The 27982-nt window shown below is 33.5% G+C and overlaps 2 protein-coding genes across 3 annotated transcripts in view; both read right to left on the bottom strand.

Annotated features, from left to right (window-relative positions):
- Window positions 1–378, bottom strand: part of LOC143252445 (calcitonin gene-related peptide type 1 receptor-like) — a 49812-nt gene extending 49434 nt beyond the window's left edge. Inside the window, exon 1 of the mRNA XM_076504554.1 lies at window positions 245–378. The gene's annotated coding sequence lies outside the window, so the exon portion shown is untranslated. The remainder of the gene's footprint in view (window positions 1–244) is intronic.
- Window positions 9–17088, bottom strand: LOC143252446 (protein spaetzle 3-like). 2 transcript variants are annotated; one of them, XM_076504558.1, is made up of 6 exons: window positions 16798–17088; window positions 14558–14682; window positions 11885–11944; window positions 9758–9934; window positions 8284–8409; window positions 9–793 (listed from the first exon to the last, which is right to left on the bottom strand). In XM_076504558.1, exons 1-6 carry the CDS (start codon window positions 16861–16863, stop codon window positions 625–627), a joined length of 723 nt encoding a protein of 240 aa, XP_076360673.1. In that variant the 5' UTR covers window positions 16864–17088; the 3' UTR covers window positions 9–624. The 2 variants fall into 2 exon arrangements, with proteins under 2 accessions (XP_076360673.1, XP_076360674.1); XM_076504559.1 differs by lacking the exon at window positions 11885–11944.
- Window positions 17089–27982: the final 10894 nt, after the last annotated feature.

Raw genomic sequence — 27982 nt, 5'->3', positions numbered from 1 at the left:
ATTTTTGATCCACATTCTGCGTGTTTTATTACAAAAGATTTAAACTAAAGCATTTTGTTACATCAGACAAGCTCTAAACTATATAAACAAACACTTGCAACAATAATGCATGTAATGATATTCTTTATCTACGGGCAGGATCTAAGTGGACCTTCAATAGAAACTGAAACCGGCTTATTTAAGTAAAAACACCTTATAATAGGTTTTAAAACAATGTATACAAATACATTTACACTGTTCTTACATCTCTCAGGAGAGGTGGTGCCAGATCTGTTTGTCTCGCACCTTTTCAGCTTCTCTTTCCTGGTGCAGACTTATGTTTCTTAGTTCTTCCAAACAATACCAGATGTCGAACGTGACAAATAGATTAAAAAATTCATACGAAACTTCTGCTTTCGTACACAGTTGTCTCTTTGAAGTTGGAAGATGTATTTTATAACATCGTTAGTTACTGATTACACTCCGAAGTATCGCCACAGACATTCCTAAGAAAACATTTCAAACAACTGTTCAAAATTAACACTTTCTACAAATATAACCGTTTTCAGTTTTTTTTAGCTTATTATCAAGTTTCTTTTGTTTTAAAATAAAATAGTTCTTCTATTATCACCTTTTCAGAGTGGGTCATTTGGTGACAAAGATTATACACCTGCAAACACAACAAGAAGGAAAAAGGAACCAGTCCATAAATATCCCCCGACAATCATCATTAGGGTCATAGGATAGAAGTCGATGCCACTTGTACTTCTGTTCACACGAACAATCTCTGTTACATCGTTTAGTATGTTGCGACCTGAAACAAAAGTGCAGAACTTTAAGTAGTTAAAAACTACACGACAAAGTACTTTATATAATATGTTAAGAGTGACTATCAACCATCTACTTAACAATAAACAACTTTATATAACAACTACACTGTGACTATCAATCATCTACTAAACGATAACGTAATTTATATAATATGTTGAATGTGACTATCAAACATCTACTAAACGATAAACTTCTTCATACAATCAGATGAGTATGACAATAAACCATCTACTAAACGATAAACTACTTTGTATAATAAGTACAGTGACTATCAATATCTACTAAACGATAAAATATTTTATGTAATATGTTGAGTTTGACTATTATCTATCTGCTAAACGATAAACTACTTTATATAATAAGTACAGTGTGACTATCAAAAAATCTACTGAAGGATAAACTGCTTTATCTGATGTGTTGAGTGTAACAATAAACAATATACTAAACAATAAACTACGTTACATAATAAGTAGTGCGTTACTATCAACCATCTACTAAACGATAAACTACTTTATATAATAAGTACAGTGACTATCAACCATCTACTAAACGATAAACTACTTTATATAATAAGTACAGTGACTATCAACATCTACTAAACGATAAACTACTTTATATAAAAAATTGAGTGTGACTATATACTATCTACTAAACGATAAACTACTTTATATAATAAGTACAGTGACTATCAACCATCTACTAAACGATAAACTACTTTATATAATAAGTACAGTGACTATCAACCATCTACTAAACGATAAACTACTTTATACATAATGATGAGTGTGACTATCATCCATCTACTAAAGGAAAGCTACTTTATATAATAAGTAGTGTGTTACTATTTACCATCCATTAAACGATAAACTCTATATATAATAAGTAGAGTGTGACTATAGCCCACTTTATATAATTAGTAGTGTGTTACTATTTACCATCCATTAAACGATAAACTCTATATATAATAAGTAGAGTGTGACTATAGCCCACTTTATATAATTAGTAGTGTGTTACTATTTACCATCCATTAAACGATAAACTCTATATATAATAAGTAGAGTGTGACTATAGCCCACTTTATATAATAAGTAGTGTGTTACTATTTACCATCCATTAAACGATAAACTCTATATATAATAAGTAGAGTGTGACTATAGCCCACTTTATATAATTAGTAGTGTGTTACTATTTACCATCCATTAAACGATAAACTCTATATATAATAAGTAGAGTGTGACTATAGCCCACTTTATATAATTAGTAGTGTGTTACTATTTACCATCCATTAAACGATAAACTCTATATATAATAAGTAGAGTGTGACTATAGCCCACTTTATATAATAAGTAGTGTGTTACTATTTACCATCCATTAAACGATAAACTCTTTGTACAGTACGTACAGGGTGATTATCAACCATTTACTAAACAAAAAACTACTTTATATAATAAAATGAGTGTGATTCTAAATCATCTACTAAACGATAAACTACTTTACGTATTAGATAGAGTGATACTATCAACCATCTACTAAACGTTAAACTAGTTTATATAATAAGTAGACTGTACCTAGCAACCATCTACTAAACGTTAAACTAGTTTATATAATATGTAGACTGTACCTATCAACCATCTACTAAACGTTAAACTAGTTTATATAATAAGTAGACTGTACCTATCAACCATCTACTAAACGTTAAACTAGTTTATATAATAAGTAGACTGTACCTATCAACCATCTACTTAACAATAAACTACTTTATATAGTTAGATGAGTGTGACTACCAAAAACCTTCTAAACGATAAATTACTTTGTATTATAAATAGAGTGTGACTATCTATCATCTACTAAACGATAAACTACTCTATATTATATGTTGAGTGTTACTATCAACCATCTACAAGATGATAAACTACTTTATAGAAGTAGAATGTGACTATCAACCATCTACTAAACGATAAACCACTTTTTATAATAAGTTGAGTGTGACTATTCAAGAGATATTTAAACATCTTAATATATCATACTAACCAATCATTATACAGATACTTATATATATATAAATATTATAATAACCAACCTTTATACAGATTTATATATATATATTACACTAACAATCTTCAAACAGATATTTAAATATATTTATATATCATACTAATCTGTCTTTATACAGATATTTAAATATATTTATATATCATACTAATCTGTCTTTATACAGATATTTAAATATATATATCATACTAATCAATCTTTAAACACTTATATATATCTATATTATACTAACAAATCTTTATACAGATACTTACATATATATATTATACTAACTACCCTTCAAACACATATATAAATAAATGTATATATTATACTAACTACCCTTCAAACACATATATAAATAAATGTATATATTATACTAATCAGTCTTTATAGAGATATTTAAGTATATATATTATACTGACCACTCTTCAAAATAGATATTTAAATATATTTATATATTATACTAATAAGTTTTTATACAGATACAAAATATTTATTATACTACCCAACTTTATACATATATTTAAATATATATATTATACTAAACAATCTTTTTACAGATACTTAAATATAAATGTTATACTAACCAAACTTTATACAGGTACTTATATATAAATCTATTATACTAACCAATCTTCAAGCATATATTCAAATATATTTATATATTTTGCTTATCCGTCTTTGTACAGATACTTAAATATATATATCATACTTACTAATCTTTATGCAAATACTCATATATATATCACACTAATCAACTGTAAACAGATTCTTAAATATATATGTTTCACTAACCATTCTTTATACAAATGCTTAAGTATATTAGTTATACTAACGAATCTTCAGACATATGTTTATGTATATTTATGTAATATACTAATCAGTCTTTATACAAATATTTAAATACGTATTATACTAACCAATCCTTATATAGATACTTGAATATATATATTAAACTAACCAATCCTTTTACAGGTATATAAATATATTTATATATTATACTAATCACTCTCTATAGATATAGTTGAACATGTATATGTTATAATTACCAATCTTCAAAGAGATATTTAAATATATTTATATATTATACTAATCAGTCTATGTAAACTCTAACATATATATATATATATATTATACTAACCAATCTTCAAATAGATACTTAAATATATATATTATACAAACCAATCTTCAAACAGATATTTAAATGTACATATATATCATACAAACCAATCTTCAAACAGATATTTAAATATACATATATATTATACAAACCAATCTTCAAACATATATTTAAATGTACATATATATTATACAAACCAATCTTTACACAGGTATTTAAATATATTTATATATTATAATAATCAGTATTTATAACGATACTTATATATATATATTATATTAACCAGTCTTCATACAGATATTTAAATAAATTTATATATTATACTCATCACCCTTTATACAAATACTTAAATATATGTAATATACTAACCAATCTTTATACAGATACTTAAGTATACATATTATAATAACCCAACTTTATGCAGATACTTATATATATTATACTACCCAATCTTCAAACAGATATTTAAATATCTTTATATATTAATCAGTCTTTATAAAGATACTTATATATATATATATATCATATTGACCAATTTTCAAACAGAAAACGTGTGTGTTTTGAATTTCGCACAAAGCTACTCGAGGGCTATCTGTGCTCGCCGTCCCTAATTTAGCAGTGTAAGACTAGAGGGAAGGCAGCTAGTCATCACCACCCACTGCCAACTTTTGAGCTACTCTTTTACCAACGAATAGTGGGATTGACCATCACATTATAACACCCCCATGGCTGAAAGGGCGAGCATGTTTGGCGCGACGGGGATGCTAACCAGCGACCCTCAGATTACGAGTCGCACGCCTTAACACGCTTGGCCATGCCGGGCCAAACAGGTAACAAAATATATATTATACTAATCAGTCTTTATAGAGATACTTAATTATATATATTATACTGACCAATCTTTATACAGATTCTTATATATATTATAATAACCAATTTACAAACACATATTTAAATGTATTTATATATTATACTAATAAGTGTTTAGACAGATACTTAGATATATATATATATCATACTAACCAATGATGGTCAAACAGATATTGAAACATATTTACATATTATACTAATCAGTCTTTATACAGATGCTTAAATGTATATATTATACCTACCAATCTTTATACAAATCTTTCTATATATATTACACTAACCAATCTTCAAAGTGATTCTTAAATACACATATTTTCTAACCATTATTTATGCATATACTTATATATATTATACTAAAAATTCTTCAAACACATACTTAAGTATATTTATATATTATGCTAATCAATGTTTATACAAATACCTAAATACAGTCATGTGAAAAAGTTAGGACACCCTGTGAAAGCCTGTGTATTTTTGTAACATTTTTGGATATATAGATATTTAATCTCAATTTTAAAAATACTGAGAGATTATAGGAATATAACTAAATAATTAAAACTGATGAAAAGACTTTTCAAGATCTGTAAATATAATTATACAAAAATGCATATTCTAACTGAGGAAAGAGTTAGAACACCCCCACATTTATTCCCACTTAAAATGGCTCAACTCACACACAGGTGCATCACAATAGGTGCACATCATTAGAAGATCGTTACTCAGCATTCTGAATGAGACGTGTCCTATTTTAACCTCAAACATTTAGTTTGATGTGCTCCTGACTGTTGAAGTGACAGTGAGCACCATGGTGAGAACAAAAGAGCTGTCTGAGGCCTTCAGAAAGAAAATTGTAGCAGCTTATGAGTCTGGTAAGAGATTTAAAAAGATTCCAAAAGTTTTTGAAATCAGCCATTCCACTGTCTGAAAAATAGTCAACAAGTGGAGGGCTTTCAAAACAACTGCCAACATGCCTAGGTCTGGTCGTCCAAGCAAGTTTACCCCGAGAGTAGACCATAAGATGCTAAAAGAGATCTCCAAACACCCTAACATGTCATCACGGGACCTACAGCAGGCTCTGGCTACTGTTGATGTAAAAGTTCATGCCTCTACAATCAGAAAGTGGCTGCACAAGTTTAACTTGCATGGAAGGTGTGTAAGGAGGAAACCTTTGCTCTCTAAGAGAAACATCAAAACCAGACTGAAGATTGCCAGATAGAATGTAGACAAAGACCAGGACCTCTGGAATAATGTTCTTTGGACAAATGAGTCCAAAATTGAATTATTTGGACACCAAAACAGAGGACATGTTTGGCATAAACCAAATACAGCATCCCAGGAAAAGAACCTCATACCAACTGTGAAGCATGGAGGTGGAAGTGTCATGGTTCGGGGCTGCTTTGCTGCAGCAGGACCTGGACTGCTCACAATCATAGAATCCACCATGAGTTCTACTGTGTATCAGAGGATGCTTGAGGATCATGTGAGACCATCTGTACAAAAATTGAAGTTGTAGCGGAACTGGACCCTGCAACACGACAATGACCCAAAACATAGCAGTAAATCCACCAAAGACTGGCTGAAAGCTAAGAAATGGAGAGTCCTGGAATGGCCGAGCCAAAGCCCAGATCTTAATCTCATTGAGATGATGTGGGGTGACTTGAAACAGGTTGTACATGCAAGAAACCCCTCAAACATCTCACAGCTGAAAGAATTCTGTATTGAGGAGTGGGGCAAGTTTTCTTCAGACCGATGTCAGAGACTGGTAGATGGCTTCAAGAAGCGTCTCACTGCAGTTATTTCAGCCAAAGGGTGTAACACTAGTTATTAGAGGATAGGGTGTCCTAACTTTTCCTCAGTTAGAATATGCATTTTTGTATAATTACATTTACAGAAGATCTTAAAAAGTCTTTTCTTCAGTTTTAATTGTTTAGTTATATTCCTATAATCTCTCAGTATTGTCGAAATTGAGATTAAATATCTATATATCCAAAAATGTTAGAAAATACACAGGCTTTCATAGGGTGTCCTAACTTTTTCATATGACTGTACATATATTATACTAATCAATCTTCAAACAGATATTTAAATAAATTTATACATTATACTAATCAGTCTCTATACAGATGATTAAATATATATATAATGCTGACCATTTCTTATACATATTATATTATAGTAACCAATCTTTATACAAACACATAAATATATATATCATTCTAACCAATCTTTATACAAACACATAAATATATATATTATAGTAACCAATCTTTATACAAACACATAAATATATATATTATAGTAACCAATCTTTATACAAACACATAAATATATATATTATAGTAACCAATCTTTATACAAACACATAAATATATATATTATAGTAACCAATCTTTATACAAACACATAAATATATATATTATAGTAACCAATCTTTATACAAACACATAAATATATATATTATTCTAACCAATCTTTATACAAACACATAAATATATATATTATTGTAACCAATCTTTATACAGCTACGTAAATATATATATTATACTAACCAGTCTTTTTACAGATACTTTTATATATATTTATCATAATAGCTAATCTTCAAACGGATATTTAAATATATTTAAAAATTACACTAATCTGTCTTTATGCAGATACTTGAATATATATATTATACAAACCAATCTTTTTACATATACTTATATATATATATATAATATACTAACCAGTATTCAAACAAATATTCAAATGTAATTATATATTATACTGATCAGTCTTTATACAGATACTTAAATATATATATTACACTGATCAATATTTATATAAATACTTCAATATATATATTATACTTACCAATGTTCATACAGATACATATATATATCTATATTATACTAACCAATCTTTATAGAGATACTGATATGTATGAATTATACTAGCCATTCTTCACACAGATATGTAAATATAATTATATATTATACTAATCAGCCTTTATACAAATACTTAAATATTTATATTATACTAACCAATCTTTATACAGGTACTTATATACATATATTATACTAATCAATCTTCATACAAATATTTAAGTAAATTTATACATTATACTCATCAGTCTTTATACAGATGATTAAATATATATACTATGCTGACCATTCTTTCTACATATTATATTATAGCAACCAATGTTTATACAGATACATAAATATATATATTATTCCGACCAATCTCTATACAGATACATAAATATATATATTATTCTAACCAATCTTATACTTATATATATATTATACTATCCTAATATTCGTCTTTCTCGTTCCCTTCCTAAAGAAGAAGTCATTAAATCTAAGTAACTGATTTTCCAATTTAGAAGTTATTCAACCATTCTTCTTCACTGTTTCCCAAAGTGGAACATTACATGCAGATTATATTCGTTTAACGTAGTTAATACTTACTGACATACTTCTTGTTGTATAGCCTGTTGTAAATGTTTCGTGTTAATAATAGCCCTAATTTTTCCAGCACTATTTGAAGCCCAGTACGGGGTCACAATTTCTACCGTAGATTCGCAGGCGTCAACTCTACAAAAAATATTCGTTGGTGACTTTTCAGGTTACTTTAAAGGTCATAAAATAATTATAATGTACTGGAAGAAAGAGAAGTTAAAAATATATAAAACATCTGAAATATGTTAAAGTGGCAATACACATGTAATAAGAATTCGAGATAATATTTCGAGAGGAAAATTAAAACTTATATTTGTATAATAGACGTAGCGTGTATGTAAGTTTCTATGTATGTAACCAAAATTCTTGCTTCATGTTTTAGAATGGCGCCAAAAACAAAAATACATAAAGAATTTCACAATTTGGGTATTTAAGATTCAGACAATTATAAAAATACCTATGGTATGTACAACAATTATTTCTTTATCACAGAACACACTTTTAATTAAAGGTACTCTACTCACAACAAAAACACAACTTTCACTTGTACTGTACGTAGAGTTATCTTAAAACATTATTATGTTTTCCAATAAATGTTTCCACTTTGAACACAAAAAAATTACAGTTTATTTCAGTAACATTTACGAAAATTTTGAGATATGTAAATTGAATGTGATGGAATGTGTTTCGTGTCACTGAACAACACAATCAAAACACTTTCCCTGTATTCCCACGAAAAAATAAATAAATAATTTGTTTTAGCAAATGTACACATTTTGTCATTTTTTTTTCAATGAAGTCTGAACACTATGAATACTGCAACAATTATAAGCTTTATACACAATTTCAGATATAATTATGATTAGTATAATTTATAATACTTTAAAATTTCCCGTACAACCATACTTTATTTACTTATTTTTTCTACTATTATTTAGACTACGAGCTTCTAAAAAATTTACGTTCAATGACGTACAAAGTTATTAGGCTAGAAAGTAGGCATATCAGCCTCGACTCCCTAATCATGACGAATAGTTCTGTAATTTCTCAAATTCTGTTAATGATAATTTTTTCGTTTTGCTGTACATTCTCAATCTGATAAATAATTTTCTCAACTTATGTGTAACAAACTTTAATGTCATTTATCCAAGGCCAAGATTTGTTTCACTTTATCCATTGTTTTATTCTTTATTTAATTTATTTTTAAATTTTATTTAAATAACTAAACATATTTCCTTACAATTAATGCATAAATATATTTAAATTTCATTCTTTATTTAATTTAATTTTAAATTTTATTTAAATAACTAAATATATTTCTTTCCAATTCATGCAAAAATATATTTAATTTCTACGAAACCGTAATAGATTATAAATATTTCTTTCTTATTTGTTTGCCTGACCTATGAATATCTACCAATGAACTATTGCTATGACAAACTACAATTTTATAAGTAAATAAACTGATATAATAATAACTTACTTGTTAGGGGTCGCGCCGTAGGTAGATCTGGGACCTCGATGGGATCGCGTAGGGATTTTATGTCCATCGTAGGTCGAAAAAGGGGGATTGTGGGAGTCTTCTGCAAACTTTTCATATTCTCCAAACATTCTTTTAATTAGGGATTTATTTTCGTCAATAAAGTTTTCGATTTTTTCACTACGGAAAGAATCATGTATATATATCATGTATGAACTCAGAAATAAATAATTCTATCGTGTCTATTTAAATCATTTTGGAGGTATTTTTTTCTAGTGAAACTTATCGAAAGTAATGATTATTTCTGTGTGTATTTCTGTGTGAAATAATATTTTAAAAATATTTTCGATTTTATTTAAGTGTGTAATGTGTTTCAGAAGCTCACGAATACATTGTTATATGCTAACACTAAAAATGTTTACATGACTATATGTTTAAACATGTTTATACATCAAATTCCTTGTATATCTATTATCTTTTAGAAATATAGCCGCTGCTACTGTATCAGTCATACAAAAATATAAAACGCCGTTGATACTCATATTAATCCTATTAATTACTGCTAGGGTTACCCATGTATGTTTTTTATTCAGTTGTTTTCATTAGTTCTCTATGTCAGACATTGTAACAAGAAAGCGCATAAGCTAATTTGCTTGTTAAGCGCAAAGCTACACAATGGGCTATTTGTGCTGTGGCCACTGCGAGTATTTAAACTCGATTTTTTAACGCTATAAGCTCTTAGACTTAATGCTGAGCTATCGCGGGGTTCGTTAGTGAAGGTGTAAGAACAAGTTAGATGATTCAAGGGATAAATGTTGAAGATATATCAGCGTTAGGGTTAACTTTCTGTTGCAATAGGACACATTTTTACACCAAACAATTCCTTTAGAATAGAATGATACCACTTAAAATTCGGTTTTAAAATCGAATTTGAAACACAACAAATGGGAAGGTCCTCTGTGTCATGCTACACAGTGTTCCAAGACAAAAATATCATCCATAAATATTACACAACACAGATATTTATTTGTTGTCACTGTTTATTATAGTATAGAGGTAACATAAATTAAATTGTTGTGTTCTTTATGAAATCTTGTAGTTAAAGTTTGTCTAATAGCCAAAACACGTACATATGTAGGTCATATTTTCAACCAAGGACCTGAAGTAGAATGATTGGATTGCTTCCTGTGACGTTACCAAAGAGACGTGACTGTTCCATTTACAAAGCAGGTTGTGTCGTATATAGATTTTGACCTGTATTGTTTAATTTATACGGGTTACTTACTGTGCATCAAGTTGGTACAATAATACACCTACATTTTGGGAAGGATAGATGGACAGTGGTCGGGCTCGTTTAAAGACTTCAGATGTCAATTCACATCTTATGCACTTAAATCCTGGAAGACCTAAGTTTATACTGGCTACATTACCAAGTTCAACAAGATATCACCACTGTATTTTTGGTGTAAATGTTCCGATAATAAACATGTCCTCGATGACGTGTAAAACAAGTTGTTCATGCAGCTGTGACAGAGGCAAATATAACATCTGTGATATATTTCTTGTCACAAACACTGTTAAATAGTTGAGAGATACCTAATATACTAGACAGGGGCCACTTGTGCCTTTAATAGACAGCTCAGTTTCTTTGGTATTCCACACATCCGATAGGGGTAAAATAATTCGACTATTAAACTTGTTTTTTTTTTTTTAATGGGTGTTTAGTTTTGTCTCTAAGAGTCTATAAAAATCAACAGCTCCAACTTACGTGTAATTATGTACCTGAGTTTCACTGAAAAACAGGAGAATGTTTAGTAGACAAGTCTTTCAGTATTGAAGGAAAAGGACTTGTTTTACTTAGCGAAATGTTTACATTTTATGAGATTAAAAAATTATTTGATTCATTGGCTGAAGTACCTTCAATGCTTTTCTATCGAAAGTAAATCAGGTTAATTCATCTTTCAATTAAGACAGAATTTTTAAGTAAATCGTTTTAGATTTGGTTTTAGTTTCGATGTATAAGCCTCTGGTTATATGTTTAGCAAAGAGAGGATAAGCAAAGCGATAACAGCCATCAACTTGCATCTACTTAATCTGAGCTGCCATGCACAGATGGATAAATAGTCTCACCTTTCATGTTTCTGCTCTCGTTTAGTCCTGCCTCTTTCATTTTTCTGTGTAGTATTAGCACTAGAGGGACAGCAAAAAGTAGGTTACGTTAGTCCTATTGAAGTTCGGAGAGTCGTTTCAATTTTTAAGTTATATCCCTTCATAGAAGATTAATTTTAATCAGAAACTTGGGAGTCTGGTTTATGGTTAAAAATTATAATAATGTAATTATTAAAATAAAATTGTTGATTTCAAACAAATAGAATATTTTATGAAACCGATATCAATTAATATAAGCTTCGGCTGAAGAAGAAATTGAAAATTAATTTCCCGAATAAATAGTGTCGTATATTCAACCCTGAAACTTCCAGAAAGACGTAATTCGTTTTACCATTTACGTCCAGTGAACCTAGTACTCAATTAGTACATTACAGTAACTGAATAAAGGATGAAATTAACACAGTTATAAATAAATATATTATTGTATTTATAATAGTATTTTGATCGTTTTGTTTGTTTCTCTAAAAGGAGTCATTTTGGACCTAGTTGGTAGTTCCAGGGTTAATATAAATATAGATAAGTTTACCACAGGTGTCTTTTTTAACCAATAATCATACAAGAATTAGTTACTATAATTAAAGTTTGTTTAGCTTGTGCTATCAAATATTTAACTCTTATTTTTATAATGAAGTAATATTTTATTATTTTAATGTTTTTGTTTTCTTTGATTCAGAAATGACAAACTTTCCCACTGACTTCACTTCTAAAGATTTTCATTCTCATTTTTCGTTAGTTTAGACTTTCATTTAAACATTCTTTTAGAGTTAATTTAGTTTTAATTAAATAAATGCACAGACAGTTTTTCAAACAACATTTGATGGTTTGTTTCGCGTCAACTTCATTGCTGGCACAATTTGATGAGAGAAGGTTTGTTTGTTTTTGAATTTCGCGCAAAGCTACGCGAGAGCTATCTGCGCTAGCCGTCCCTAATTTAGCAGCTAGGCATCACCACCCACCGCCAACTCTTGGGCTACTCTTTTACCAACGAATATTGGGAGTGACCGTCACATTATAGCGTCCTCACGGCTCAAAGGGCGAACATGCTGGGTGTGGCAGGGATTTGAACCTATGACCCTTAGATTAGGAGTCGAGCGTCCTAACAGCCTGGCCATGCCCGGTCCAATCAAATATATCATATTACTTTTCGTCTACGAAATTTCCTTTATGCTTACAAGTCCAGTTAAGCCTACACTAACCAGGTTTAGCTTGATGAAAAACACTTAGTATTGCAATTGGAAGGTTACACTATATATTATTTTCACTCGAATAATATATGAAAAAAAACGTCTGTACAATTTTTGTTAATTTATTTTATTTATAACCTCACATTTATAGCCAGTATAAAAGGATATTTTAATAGTTTACTTTTAGCCATCAATAAAAATATATTAGGTAGAATTTTTTCTCATTTTCTGATGTAAACAGTAAGAAATAAAAATTAGCTACTGATAATTGTTCAAAGTGTTTCCTCATAACCAGACACCAATTTTGTCTCTGCTCGAAGACCACCTTGTTAGGTGATAATTGGTATGTTTTATTTATTTAATTTTCATTTAATTCGACAAAAACTATCATGGTGACGTTTAGCTAGGACATCAAGAACTATTTTTAATGGTGTAACTAAAACAATCAAATATTTTGTAAATCATCTCTTTTACCCGGAAATATTAACACCGCATTTTTATTTTATTTTTAATTGAAAACTGTCGTGTGCTTTATACCTTCCTTTGTTATATCCCTATATAATAAGTCAGTGTTATATGAGTGTGCTTTCTTATAACAAAGTCACATCGGGCTGTCTGCTGAGCCCACCGAGGGAAATCTATCCCCTGATTTTAACGTTGTAATTCCGTGAATTAACCGGTTTTCTACACTCTTATCTTTCAGGAAGAGGAGTGAGTTAACTGGTTTATTACATTGTTATCGTTCAGGAAAACGAGTGAGTTAACCAGTTTACTACATTGTTATCATTCAAGAAGACGAGTGAGTTAACCAGTTTACTTCATTGTTATCGTTCAGGAAGATGAGTGAGATAACCAGTTTACTACATTGTTATCATTCAAGAAGACGAGTGAGTTAACCAGTTTACTTCATTGTTATCGTTCAGGGAGATGAGTGAGTTAACCAGTTTACTACATTGTTATCATTCAAGAAGACGAGTGAGTTAACCAGTTTACTACATTGTTATCATTCAAGAAGACGAGTGAGTTAACCAGTTTACTTCATTGTTATCGTTCAGGGAGATGAGTGAGTTAACCAGTTTACTACATTGTTATCATTCAAGAAGACGAGTGAGTTAACCAGTTTACTTCATTGTTATCGTTCAGGGAGATGAGTGAGATAACCAGTTTACTACATTGTTATCATTCGGGGAGATGAGTGAACCAAGCAGTTATTCCCGACGTTATGATTCAAGAAAATGAGTGGGTTAAGCAGTTAATCAGCTGTTATCACTTAAGCGAGTTAAGCCGTTAGCTCCACTAATCTCACTAAGAGGCTCATAAACATTAAAAACCGCACAATCTGGTGTCTTGGGACGATGTTTATTCTACAGTACGATACTGAGGGAAGACCTGCTTCCACTGTATTTGTCAAATTTACCATTTACGAGGACGTACAATGAGCTCTACTTACTTGGGATAACTGTTTCCTGGTGTTGGACAGTACAGCTGGTTCAGTCTCCGAATGCAAGGATAACCACGAAGAACATCGTTTCGAATCTCCCAGCTCAGTGCTAACGACAGCGCCGCTATCACAAACTAGAAAAAATACTACAAATTAACATCTAGCATTCACCTGGAAACAAAGTAAAAGTCACTTAATCACAGCGCCTATCGTTTAATACAAAACATAGTCCTACAAATCTTTATATATGGTTCATAAATAAAAACTTGCTTGATATAGTAGATTATATTCTCAAAACCGATTTTATTGGAATCAGAAAAAAGAAACAAATAAATTAAAACAGGTTTCAGAATAATCTTTCAAGTAAGAATTACCTAGTTACAATTACGTGAGAGTTACCTAGTTACGATTATGTCACAGTTATCTAGTAACTATTACGTGAGATTTAAGTAGTTATGATTATATGAGAGTTACATCGTTAAGATTATGGGAGAGTTACCTAGTTATGGTTATGTGAGAGTTACATAGTTAGGATTATGAAAGAGTTACCTAGCTACGATTTTATTAAACAATTAAAAACCTGTCGTGATAGAACGTTGTTATTGGAGAGATATAAGTGAATTATGATGACTTGTTCTATCTTGCGCAATTGATTATCAGACACTACAGAACATGCTTCATCTGGGCCCTTAGTAACTATAGAACATGTATCACTTGGGTTCTCAGTAACTACAGAACATGCATCATATGGGTTCTCAGTAACAATACAACATAAGCATCTGGGTTATAAGTAACTACACAACATGCAACATCCGGGTTATAAGTAACCATAAAACATTTCAGTTACCAGTAACTATATTACACAACATGCAACATCCGGGTTATAAGTAACCATAAAACATTTCAGTTACCAGTAACTATATTACACAACATGCAACATCTGGGTTGTCAATACCTACACAACAGAAACATCTGGGTTATAAGTAACTAAACAAAATTTCAGTTATCAGTAACTATACTACACAACATACAGAATCTCGGGTATCGGTAACTAGAACACAAACATCTGTGTTATAATTAACTGTACAATATAAACATCTGGATTATAAATAACTATACAGCATTTCAGTTATCAGTAACTATATTACACAACATACAACATTTGGGTTGTCAGTAACTATACAACATACAATATTTGAGTTATAAGTAACTACACAACATAAACATCTGGGTTATAAGTAACTATACAACATTTCAGTTATCAGTAACTATATTACACAACATGCAACATTTTGGTTATTAGTAACTACACAACATAAACATCTGGGTTATAAGTGACTACACAACATTTCAGTTATCAATAACTATATGACATAACATACAACATTTGGGTTATCAGTGACCATACAACACACAACATCTGGATTATATGTAACTATACAACACACAACATCGGGGTTATTTATAAGTACACAAGATGCAATATTTAAATAACCATGTTTCTGAAAACACAGTGTTTTGAGTAACATATTTTAGTAGTACATTTAATATACAACATTTTTCAACGTTTATAAACTGTTTGTTACTAAGTGTGTCCACCGAAGGTATCTAATCCCTGTATTTTAGCACTAAAAAATTAAGCTTACCACTAAGCTAGCTAGAGCAGAAGGGGTTATAAAAATAAATCAGTTTTAAGAAGAAAAAATACAATAACTCTTCTTTAAAATAACAAAAATTGTTACAAAACATCAGTAGTGGATGAACCTAAAGTTTATACGCATCACGTATCGCATTACGGGAGATGCAATAGACAAATTTATTTTACTATTTCGAACACTTTAGCATTTATTAGAAACTACGGTTTATATTCACTGCAGTAGGTGACAATCTTATCACAGGATGTAGAATTGCAGTTACGGCTTGTATTTTAATTGATACCAAAGACGAGATCGGAGCTTGCCCCTTGGATGTTAGCTTTCTGACAGTTCGTTTGGAATGATGTTCCCACAGTGCTCCAGCAGCTTTATCGAAGTTACCACGTGCACTCTTTAAATAGTGTAAGCTCATTGCTTCGTATAATGACACAGACTTATTATAAAGTCACGGGATGTGCCCATTACTTTATAGCAATAGTATATATAACGTGTAGATGATTTTGAAGGCATAGAATTATTAAGAATCACTAGGAAAACAAACAAGAAATCTACTATACGAAATACGTGTATACATCACTGGTATACAGGACTTACCACGCTATCGGCCAAAGAAAGGCGCGGAAAAATCATAGTTTTGAAAATGTCAACTTCCACGTGCATGTTTCGAAAGTCAACGATGAAGGAGCTGGGAGAAGGCAGCCAGTAGAGGCGGCATGATACAACACTCGAACCAGTCTAACACTTTCACATTGTTGATTATGCGCCTTTACCAGACCAATTATCGGCCGCTAGGGTTATGACAACTCACAAAGAATGTAAACTCTGCAAGGCTAGGCTAGCGCTGGTAGTCGAAGTGTAGAAGACTACGGCCTTGTCTCGACGCTAAGGGCCTCGTAGCGGGATTAAATAGTAATATCAACCACCCAGTACGTGCTAGCCCCGGGCAACTACTAAACCCCTCACTCTATCCCTCCTGCATATTCTAAACTACCAGGTCAGTGGCTTACAGGGGCAAGAGGAGGGTTGGTTTCAGACATTGATTCAGACAAGAAAGTTATTTGTATTTAGAAATCATTCACGGCTTTATTATAGATCTAACTGGAAGTTGAATATTTCCTTACTCTATGTCAAAAAAAAGATCAGAAATTTCTTGAAAATAGTTACGGATTACAATCTTATTCAGACCACGTTTCTCTCTTACTTACGGGTTACAATCATCCTCAGACCACGTTTCTCTTAGTTACGGGTTACAATCTTCTTCAGACCACGTTTCTCTCTTAGTTACGGGCTGCAATCCTCTTCAGACCACGTTTCTCTCTTAGTTACGGGCTGCAATCCTCTTCAGACCACGTTTCTCTCTTAGTTACAAGTTACAATCTTCTTCAGACCACGTTTCTCTTAGTTACGGGTTACAATCTTCTTCAGACCACGTTTCTCTCTTAGTTACAGGTTACAATCTTCTTCAGACCACGTTTCTCTTAGTTACGGTTATAATCTTCTTCAGAACACGTTTCTCTCTTAGTTACGGGCTACAATCTTCTCCAGACCACGTTTCTCTCTTAGTAACGGGTTATAATCTTCTTCAGACCACTTCTCTCTCTCTTAGTTACGGGTTACAATCGTCTGCAGACCACGTCTCTCTCTTAGTTACGGGATACAATCATCCTCAGACCACGTTTCTCTTAGTTACGGGTTACAATCTTCTTCAGACCACGTTTCTCTCTTAGTTACGGGCTGCAATCCTCTTCAGACCACGTTTCTCTCTTACTTACGGGTTACAATCTTCTTCAGACCATGTTTCTCTCGTACTTACTGGTTACAATCTTCTTCAGACTACGTCTCTCTATTATTTACGGATTATAATCTTCTTCAAACCATGTTTCTCTCTATAAGTTACGGGTTAGAATTTTCTTCAGGCCAAGTTTCTCTCTCTTAGTTACGGGTTTTAATCTTCTTCAGACCACGTTCCTCTCTCTTAGTTACGGGTTACAATCTTCGTCAGACCACGTTTCTCTCTATCAGTTACAGGTTACAAACTTCTTCAGACCACTTCTCTCTCTCTTAGTTACAGGTTACAATCTTCTACAGACCACGTTTCTCTCAATTAGTTACGGGTTACATTCTTCTTCAAAACACATCTCTCTCTTAGTTACGGGTTAAAATCTTCTTCAGACCACGTTTCTTTCTATTAGTTACGGGTTACAATCTTCTTCAGACCACGTTTCGCTTTCTCTTAGTTATGTGTTACAATATTCTTCAGACCACATTTCTCTCTTAGTTACGTGTTACAATCTTCTTGAGACCACGTGTCTCTCTTAGTTTCAGGATACAATCGTCTTCAGACCACGTTTCTCTCTAACTTACGGGTTACAATCTTCTTCAGACAACGTTTCTCTTTTATTTACGGGTTACAATCTTCTTCAGACCACGTTTTCTCTATAAGTTACGGGCTACAATCTTCTTGAGGCCACGTTTCTCTCTCTTAGTTACGGGTTTTAATCTTCTTTAGACCACGGTTCTCTCTCTTAGTTACGGGTTACAATCTTCTTCAGATTACATTTTTCTCTGTTATTTACGGGTTACAATCTACTTCAAACCACGTTTCTCTCTATAAGTTACGGGTTACAATCTTCTTGAGGCCACGTTTCTCTCTCTTAGTCACGGGTTTTAATCTTCTTTAGACCACGGTTCTCTCTCTTAGTTACGGGTTACAATCTTCTTCAGACAACGTTTCTCTCTTAGTTACGGTCTACAATCTTCTTCAGACCACGTTTCTCTCTTTTTTACGGGTTACAATATTCTTCAGACAACATTTCTCTTAGTTACGGGTTGTAATCTTCTTCAGACCACGTTTCTCTCTTCGTTACGTGTTACAATCTTTTTCAGACCACGTTTCTCTCTTAGCTACTGGATACAATCTTCTTCAGACCACGTTTCTCTCTTAATTATGGGTTACAATCATCATAAGATCACCTTTCTCTCTTAGTTACATGTTACAAACTTCTTCAGACCACGTTTCTCTCTATTAGTTACGGGTTACAATCTTCTTCAGACTACGTCTCACTCTTAGTTACGGGTTACAATCTTCTTCAGACCACGTTTCTCTCTCTTAATTACAGGTTAATATCTTCTTCAGACCACGTTTCTCTCTATTAGTTACGAGTTAAAATCTTCTTCAGACTACGCGTCTCTCTTAGATACGGGTTACAATCTTCTTCAGACCACGTCTCTCTCTCTTAGTTAGTGGATACAATCTTCGTCAGACCACGTTTCTCTGTATTAGTTACGGGTTACAATCTTCTTCAGACCACGTTTCGCTCTCTCTTTGTTATGGGTTATAATCTTCATCAGACCACGTTTCTCTCTATTAGTTACGGGTTACATTCTTCTTCAGGCAACGTTTCTCTCTTAGTTACGGGCTACAATCTTCTTCAGACCACGTTTCTCTCTATTATTTAGGGGTTACAATCTTCTTCAGACCATATTTCTCTCCTACTTACTGGTTACAATCTTCTTCAGACTACGTCTCTCTCTTAGTTACGGGTTACAAACTTTTTCAGACCACGTTTTTCTCTGTAATTTACGGGTTACAATCTTCTTCAAACCACGTTTCTCTCTATAAGTTACGGGTTACAATTTTCTTCAGGTCACGTTTCTCTCCCTTAGTTACGGTTTACAATCTTCTTCAGACCACGTTTGTCTCTATTAGTTACGGGTTACAATTTTCTTGAGACCACGTTTCGCTCTCTTTTAATTACGGGTTACAATTTTGTTGAGACCACGTTTCGCTCTCTCTTAGTTACGGGTTACAATTTTGTTGAGACCACGTTTCTCTCTCTTAGTTACAATCTTCTTCAAACCACGTTTCTCTTTATTCGTTACGGGTTACAATCTTCTTCAGACCACGTCACTCTCTTAGTTACGGGTTACAATCTTCTTCAGACCACGTTTATCTCTCTGAGTTACGAGTTACAATCTTTTTCAGACCACGTCTGTCTTTTAGTTACGGTTTACAATCTTCTTCAGACTACGTTTCTCTTAGTTACGAGTTACAATCTTCTTCAGACCACGTTTCTCTCTCTTAGTTACGAGTTACAATCTTCTTCAGACCACGTCTCTGTCTATTAGTTACTGGTTACAATCTTCTTCAGACACGTTTTTCTCTATTAGTTAGAAGTTACAATCTTCTTCAGACCACGTTTTTCTCTCTTAGTTACGGGTTACAATTTTCTTCAGATCACATCTCTCTCTTTGTTACGTGTTACAATCTTCTTCAGACCATGTTTCCCTCGTACTTACTGGTTACAATCTTCTTCAGACCACGACTCTCTCTTAGTTACAGGTTACAATTTTCTTCAGATTACATTTTTCTCTGTTATTTACGGGTTACAGTCTACTTCAAACCACCTTTCTGTCTGTTATTTACGGGTTACAGTCTACTTCAAACCACCTTTCTCTCTATAACTTACGGGTTACAATCTTCTTCAGACCACGTTTCTCTCTCTTAGTTACGGGTTAGAATCTTCGTCAGACCACGTTTCTCTCTATTAGTTACGGGTTACAATCTTCTTCAAACCACGTTTCTCTCTATACATTACGGGTTACAATCTTCTTCAGGCCACGTTTCTCTCTCTTAGTTACGTGTTTTAATCTTCTTCAGACCACGTCTCTCTCTATTAGTTACGGGTTACAATCTTCTTTAGACCACGTCTCTCTCTTAGTTACGAGTCACAATGTTTTTCAGACCATTTCTCTCTCTTAATTACGGGTAACAATCTTCTTCAGGCCACGTTTTTCTCTCTTTATTACGGGTTACAATTTTCTTAAGACCACGTCTCTCTCTTAGTTACGGGTTACAATCGTCTTCAGATCACGTCTCTCTCTTAGTTACGGGTTACAATATTCTTCTAATCACGTTTTTTTCTCTTAGTTACGGGTTATAATCTTTTTCAAACCACGTTTTTCTCTATTAGTTACGGGTTACAATCTTCTTTAGACCACGTCTCTCTCTTAGTTACGAGTTACAATGTTCTTCAGACCACTTCTCTCTCTTAGTTACGGTTTACAATCTCCTTTAGACCACGTTTTTTTGTATAAGTTACGGGTTACAATTTTCTTCAGACCACGTTTCTCTCTCTTAGTTACGGGTTAGAATCTTCGTCAGACCACGTTTCTTTCTATTAGTTACGGGTTATAATCTTCTTCAGACCACGTCTCTCTCTTAGTTACGGGTTACAATCTTCTTCAGACCACTTCTCTCTCTATTAGTTACGGGTTACAATCTTCTTCAGACCACCTTTATCTCTCTGATTTACGAGTTACAATCTTTTTCAGACCACGTCTGTCTTTTAGTTACGGTTTACAATCTTCTTCAGACCACGTTTTCTCTATTAGTAACAGGTTACAATCTTCTTCAGATTACGTTTCTCTCTCTTAGTTACGAGTTACAAACTTCTTCAGACCAGGTCTCTGTCTATTAGTTACGGGTTACAATTTTCTTCATACAACGTCTCTCTCCTAGTTACGGGTTACAATCTTCTTCAGATCACATCTCTCTCTTAGTTACGTATTACAATCTTCTTCAGACCATGTTTCCCTCGTACTTACTGGTTACAATCTTCTTCAGACCACGTCTCTCTCTTAGTTATAGGTTACAATCTTTTTCAGACCACGTTTTTCTCCATTATTCACGTGTTTCAATCTTCTTCAAACCACGTTTCTCTCTATACATTACGGGTTACAATCTTCCTCAGGCCACGTTTCTCTCTCTTTGTTACGTGTTTTAATCTTCTTTAGACCATGTCTCTCTCTTAGTTACGAGTCACAATGTTCTTCAGACCATTTCTCTCTCTTAGTTACGGGTAACAATCGTCTTCAGACCACGTTTTTCTCTCTTAGTTACGGGTTACAATGTTCTTCAGACCATTTCTCTCTCTTAGTTACGGGTAACAATCGTCTTCAGACCACGTTTCTTTCCTAATTATGGGTTACAACCTTCTTCAGACCACCTTTCTCTCTTAGTTACAGGTTACAAACTTCTTAAGACCACGTCTCTCTCTTAGTTACGGGTTACAATCGTCTTCAGATCACGTCTCTCTCTTAGTTACGGGTTACAAAATTCTTCTAGTCACGTTTTTTTCTCTTAGTTACGGGTTATAATCTTTTTCAAACCACGTTTTTCTCTATTAGTTACGGGTTACAATTTCCTTTAGACCACGTTTTTTTCTATAAGTTACGGGTTACAATTTTCTTCAGGTCACGTTTCTCTCTCTTAGTTACGTGTTTTAATCGTCTTCAGACCACGTTTCTCTCTTTTAGTTACGGGTTACAATCTTCGTCAGACCTCGTTTCTCTCTATTAGTTACGCGTTACAATCTTCTTGAGACCACGTTTCTCTCTTAGCTACGGGATAAAATCTTCTTCAGACCACGTATCTCTCCTAATTATGGGTTACAATCTCATTCAGACAACGTTTCTCTCCCTTAATTACGAATTGCAATCTTCTTCAGACCACGTTTCTCTCGATTAATTACGTGTTACAATCTTCTTCAGACCACGTCTCTCTCTTAGTTACAGGTTACAATCTTCCTCAGGCCACGTTTCTCTCTCTTTGTTACGTGTTTTAATTTTCTTTAGACCACGTCTCTCTCTTAGTTACGAGTCACAATGTTCTTCAGACCATTTCTCTCTCTTAGTTACGGGTAACAATCGTCTTCAGACCACGTTTTTCTCCATTATTTACGTGTTTCAATCTTCTTCAAACCACGTTTCTCTCTATACATTACGGGTTACAATCTTTCTCAGGCCACGTTTCTCTGTCTTTGTTACGTGTTTTAATCTTCTTTAGACCACGTCTCTCTCTTAGTTACGAGTCACAATGTTCTTCAGACCATTTCTCTCTCTTAGTTACGGGTTACAATCTTCTTCTAACCATGTTTCTTTCTTTTAGTTACGGGTTATAATCTTGTTCAGATCACGTTTTTTCTCTATTAGTTACGGGTTACAATCTTCTATAGACCACGTCTCTCTCTTAGTTACGAGTTACAATGTTCTTCAGACCACTTCTCTCTCTTAGTTACGGTTTACAATCTCCTTTAGACCACGTTTTTTTGTATAAGTTACGGGTTACAATTTTCTTCAGACCACGTTTCTCTCTCTTAGTTACGGGTTAGAATCTTCGTCAGACCACGTTTCTTTCTATTAGTTACGGGTTATAATCTTCTTCAGACCACGTCTCTCTCTTAGTTACGGGTTACAATCTTCTTCAGACCACATCTCTCTCTATTAGTTACGGGTTACAATCTTCTTCAGACCACCTTTATCTCTCTGATTTACGAGTTACAATCTTTTTCAGACCACGTCTGTCTTTTAGTTACGGTTTACAATCTTCTTCAAACCACGTTCTTGTCTATTAGTAACAGGTTACAATCTTCTTCAGATTACGTTTCTCTCTCTTAGTTACGAGTTACAAACTTCTTCAGACCAGGTCTCTGTCTATTAGTTACGGGTTACAATTTTCTTCATACCACGTCTCTCTCCTAGTTACGGGTTACAATCTTCTTCAGATCACATCTCTCTCTTAGTTACGTGTTACAATCTTCTTCAGACCATGTTTCCCTCGTACTTACTGGTTACAATCTTCTTCAGACCACGTCTCTCTCTTAGTTACAGGTTACAATCTTTTTCAGACCACGTTTTTCTCCATTATTTACGTGTTTCAATCTTCTTCAAATCACGTTTCTCTCTATACATTACGGGTTACAATCTTCCTCAGGCCACGTTTCTCTCTCTTTGTTACGTGTTTTAATCTTCTTTAGACCACGTCTCTCTCTTAGTTACGAGTCACAATGTTCTTCAGACCATTTCTCTCTCTTAGTTACGGGTAACAATTTTCTTAAGACCACGTTTCTCTCTCTTAGTTACGAGTTACAATCTTCTTCAGACTACGTCTCTGTCTATTAGTTAGGGGTTAAAATCTTCTTCAGACACGTTTTTCTCTATTAGTTAGAAGTTAGAATCTTCTACAGATTAGGTTTTTCTCTCTTAGTGACGGGTTACTATTTTCTTCATACCACGTCTCTCTTTTAGTTACGGGCTACAATCTTCTTCAGATCACATCTGTCTCTTAGTTACGTGTTACAATCTTCTTCAGACCATGTTTCCCTCGTACTTACTGGTTACAAACTTCTTCAAACCACGTCTCTCTTTTAGTTACAGGTTACAATCTTTTTCAGACCACGTTTTTCTCCATTATTTACGGGTTACAATCTTCTTCAAACCACGTTTCTCTCTATACATTGCGGGTTACAATATTCTTCAGGCCACGTTTCTCTCTCTTTGTTACGTGTTTTAATCTTCTTTAGACCATGTCTCTCTCTTAGTTACGAGTCACAATGTTCTTCAGACCATTTCTCTCTCTTAGTTACGGGTAACAATCGTCTTCAGACCACGTTTTTCTCTCTTAGTTACGGGTTACAATCTTCTTCAGACCACTTCTCTCTCTATTAGTTACGGGTTACAATCTTCTTCAGACCACCTTTATCTCTCTGAGTTACGAGATATAATCTTCTTCAAACCACGTCTCTCTCTCTTAGTTACGGGTAACAATCGTCTTCAGACCACGTTTTTCTCTCTTAGTTACTGGTTACAATCTTCTTCAGACCACGTCTCTCTCTTAGTTACAGGTTACAATCTTTTTCAGACCACGTTTTTCTACATTATTTACGTGTTTCAATCTTCTTCAAACCACGTTTCTCTCTATACATTGCGGGTTACAATCTTCTTCAGGCCACGTTTCTCTCTCTTAGTTACGTGTTTTAATCTTCTTCAAACCACGTTTCTCTCTCTTGATTACGGGTTAGAATCTTCGTCAGACCACTTTTCTCTCTATTAGTTACGGGTTACAATTTTCTTCACACCACGTCTCTCTCTTAGTTACGGGTTACAATCTTCTTCAGACCACTTCTCTCTCTATTAGTTACGGGTTACAATCTTCTTCAGACCACCTTTATCTCTCTGAGTTACGAGATATAATCTTCTTCAAACCACGTCTCTCTCTCTTAGTTACGGGTAACAATCGTCTTCAGACCACGTTTTTCTCTCTTAGTTACTGGTTACAATCTTCTTCAGACCACGTCTCTCTTTTAGTTACAGGTTACAATCTTTTTCAGACCACGTTTTTCTACATTATTTACGTGTTTCAATCTTCTTCAAACCACGTTTCTCTCTATACATTACGGGTTACAATCTTCCTCAGGCCACGTTTCTCTCTCTTTGTTACGTGTTTTAATCTTCTTTAGACCACGTCTCTCTCTTAGTTACGAGTCACAATGTTCTTCAGACCATTTCTCTCTCTTAATTACGGGTTACAATCTTCTTCTAACCACGTTTCTTTCTTTTAGTTACGGGTTATAATCTTGTTCAGATCACCTTTTTCTCTATTAGTTACGGGTTACAATCTTCTTTAGACCACGTCTCTCTCTTAGTTACGAGTTACAATGTTCTTCAGACCACTTCTCTCTCTTAGTTACGGTTTACAATCTCCTTTAGACCACGTTTTTTTGTATAAGTTACGGGTTACAATTTTCTTCATACCACGTCTCTCTCCTAGTTACGGGTTACAATCTTCTTCAGATCACATCTCTCTCTTAGTTACGTGTTACAATCTTCTTCAGACCATGTTTCCCTCGTACTTACTGGTTACAATCTTCTTCAGACCACGTCTCTCTCTTAGTTACAGGTTACAATCTTTTTCAGACCACGTTTTTCTCCATTATTTACGTGTTTCAATCTTCTTCAAATCACGTTTCTCTCTATACATTACGGGTTACAATCTTCCTCAGGCCACGTTTCTCTCTCTTTGTTACGTGTTTTAATCTTCTTTAGACCACGTCTCTCTCTTAGTTACGAGTCACAATGTTCTTCAGACCATTTCTCTCTCTTAGTTACGGGTAACAATTTTCTTAAGACCACGTTTTTCTCTCTTTGTTACGGGTTACAATTTTCTTCAGACCACGTCTCTATCTTAGTTACGGGTTACAATCTTCTTCAGACCACTTTCTCTCTCTATTAGTTACGGGTTACAATCGTCTTCAGATCACGTCTCTCTCTTAGTTACTGGTTACAATCTTCTTCAAACCACGTTTCTCTCTATTAGCTACGGGTTACAATCTTCTTCTAACCACGTTTCTTTCTTTTAGTTACGGGTTATAATCTTGTTCAGATCACGTTTTTCTCTATTAGTTACGGGTTACAATCTTCTTTAGACCACGTCTCTCTCTTAGTTACGAGTTACAATGTTCTTCAGACCACTTCTCTCTCTTAGTTACGGTTTACAATCTCCTTTAGACCACGTTTTTTTGTATAAGTTACGGGTTACAATTTTCTTCAGACCACGTTTCTCTCTCTTAGTTACGGGTTAGAATCTTCGTCAGACCACGTTTCTTTCTATTAGTTACGGGTTACAATCTTCTTCAGACCACGTCTCTCTCTTAGTTGCGGGTTACAATCTTCTTCAGAAAACGTCTCTATCTCTTACTTACTGGTTACAATCTTCGTCAGACCATGTTTCTCTGTGTTAGTTACGGGTTACAATCATTTTCAGACCACGTTTCTTTCTATTATTCACGGGTTACAATCTTCTTCAGAACAAATCTCTCTCTTAGTTACGGGTTATAATCTTCTTCAGACCACGTTTCTCTCTCTTAGTTACGGGTTACAGTTTTGTTCAGACCACGTTTCTCTCCTAGTTACGGGTTACAATCTTCTTCAGACCACGTTTCTCTCTCTTAGTTACCGGTTACAATCTTCTTCAGACCTCGTTTATCTCTATTAGTTCCGGTTAAAATTTTCTTGAGACCACGTTTCGCTCTTTTAGTTACGTGTTGTAATCTTCTTCAGACCACTTTTCTCTCTCTTAGTTACGGGTTACAATTTTGTTCAGACCACGTTTCTCTCTGTTAGTTACAATCTTCTTCAGACCACGTTTCTCTTTATTCGTTACGGTTTATAATCTTCTTCAGGCCACGTCTCTCTATTAGTTACGGGTTACAATCTTCTTTATACCACGTCTCTCTCTTAGTTACGAGTTACAATGTTCTTCAGACCATTTCTCTCTCTTAGTTACGGGTAACAATCTTCTTCAAACCACGTTTTTCTCTCTTAGTTACGGGTTACAATTTTCTTTAGACCACGTCTCTCTCTTAGTTACGGGTTACAATCGTCTTTAGATCACGTCTGTCTCAAAGTTACGGGATACACTCCTCTTCAGACCACGTTTCTCTCTATTATTTACGGGTTACAACCTTCTTCAGACCACGTTTTTCTCTCTTAGTTACTGGTTACAATCTTCTTCAGACCACGTTACTCTCTCTTACTTACGGGTTACAATCTTCTTTAAACCACGTTTTTCTCTCCTAGTTACGGGTTACAATCTTCTTCAGACCACGTCTGTCTTTTAGTTATGGTTTACAATCTTCTTGAAACCACGTTTTTCTCTATTAGTTACAGGTTACAATCTTCTTCAGACCACGTATCTTTTAGTTACGAGTTACAATCTTCTTCAGACCACGTTTCTCTCTTTTAGTTACGAGTTACAATCTTCTTTAGAACACGTCTCTGTCTATTAGTTACGGGTTACAATCTTCTTCAGACACGTTTTTTCTCTTAGTTACGGGTTACAATTTTCTTTATACCACGTCTCTGTCCTAGTTACGGGTTACAATCTTCTTCAGACCATATTTCCCTCGTACTTACTGGTTACAATCTTCTTCAGACCACG

The sequence above is a fragment of the Tachypleus tridentatus genome, chromosome 6, assembly GCF_004210375.1.
Source record: "Tachypleus tridentatus isolate NWPU-2018 chromosome 6, ASM421037v1, whole genome shotgun sequence".
Lineage (NCBI taxonomy): Eukaryota > Metazoa > Arthropoda > Merostomata > Xiphosura > Limulidae > Tachypleus > Tachypleus tridentatus.
The sequence above is the reverse complement of the archived record's forward strand: the minus strand, read 5'-3'. Positions and strand labels throughout refer to the sequence as shown.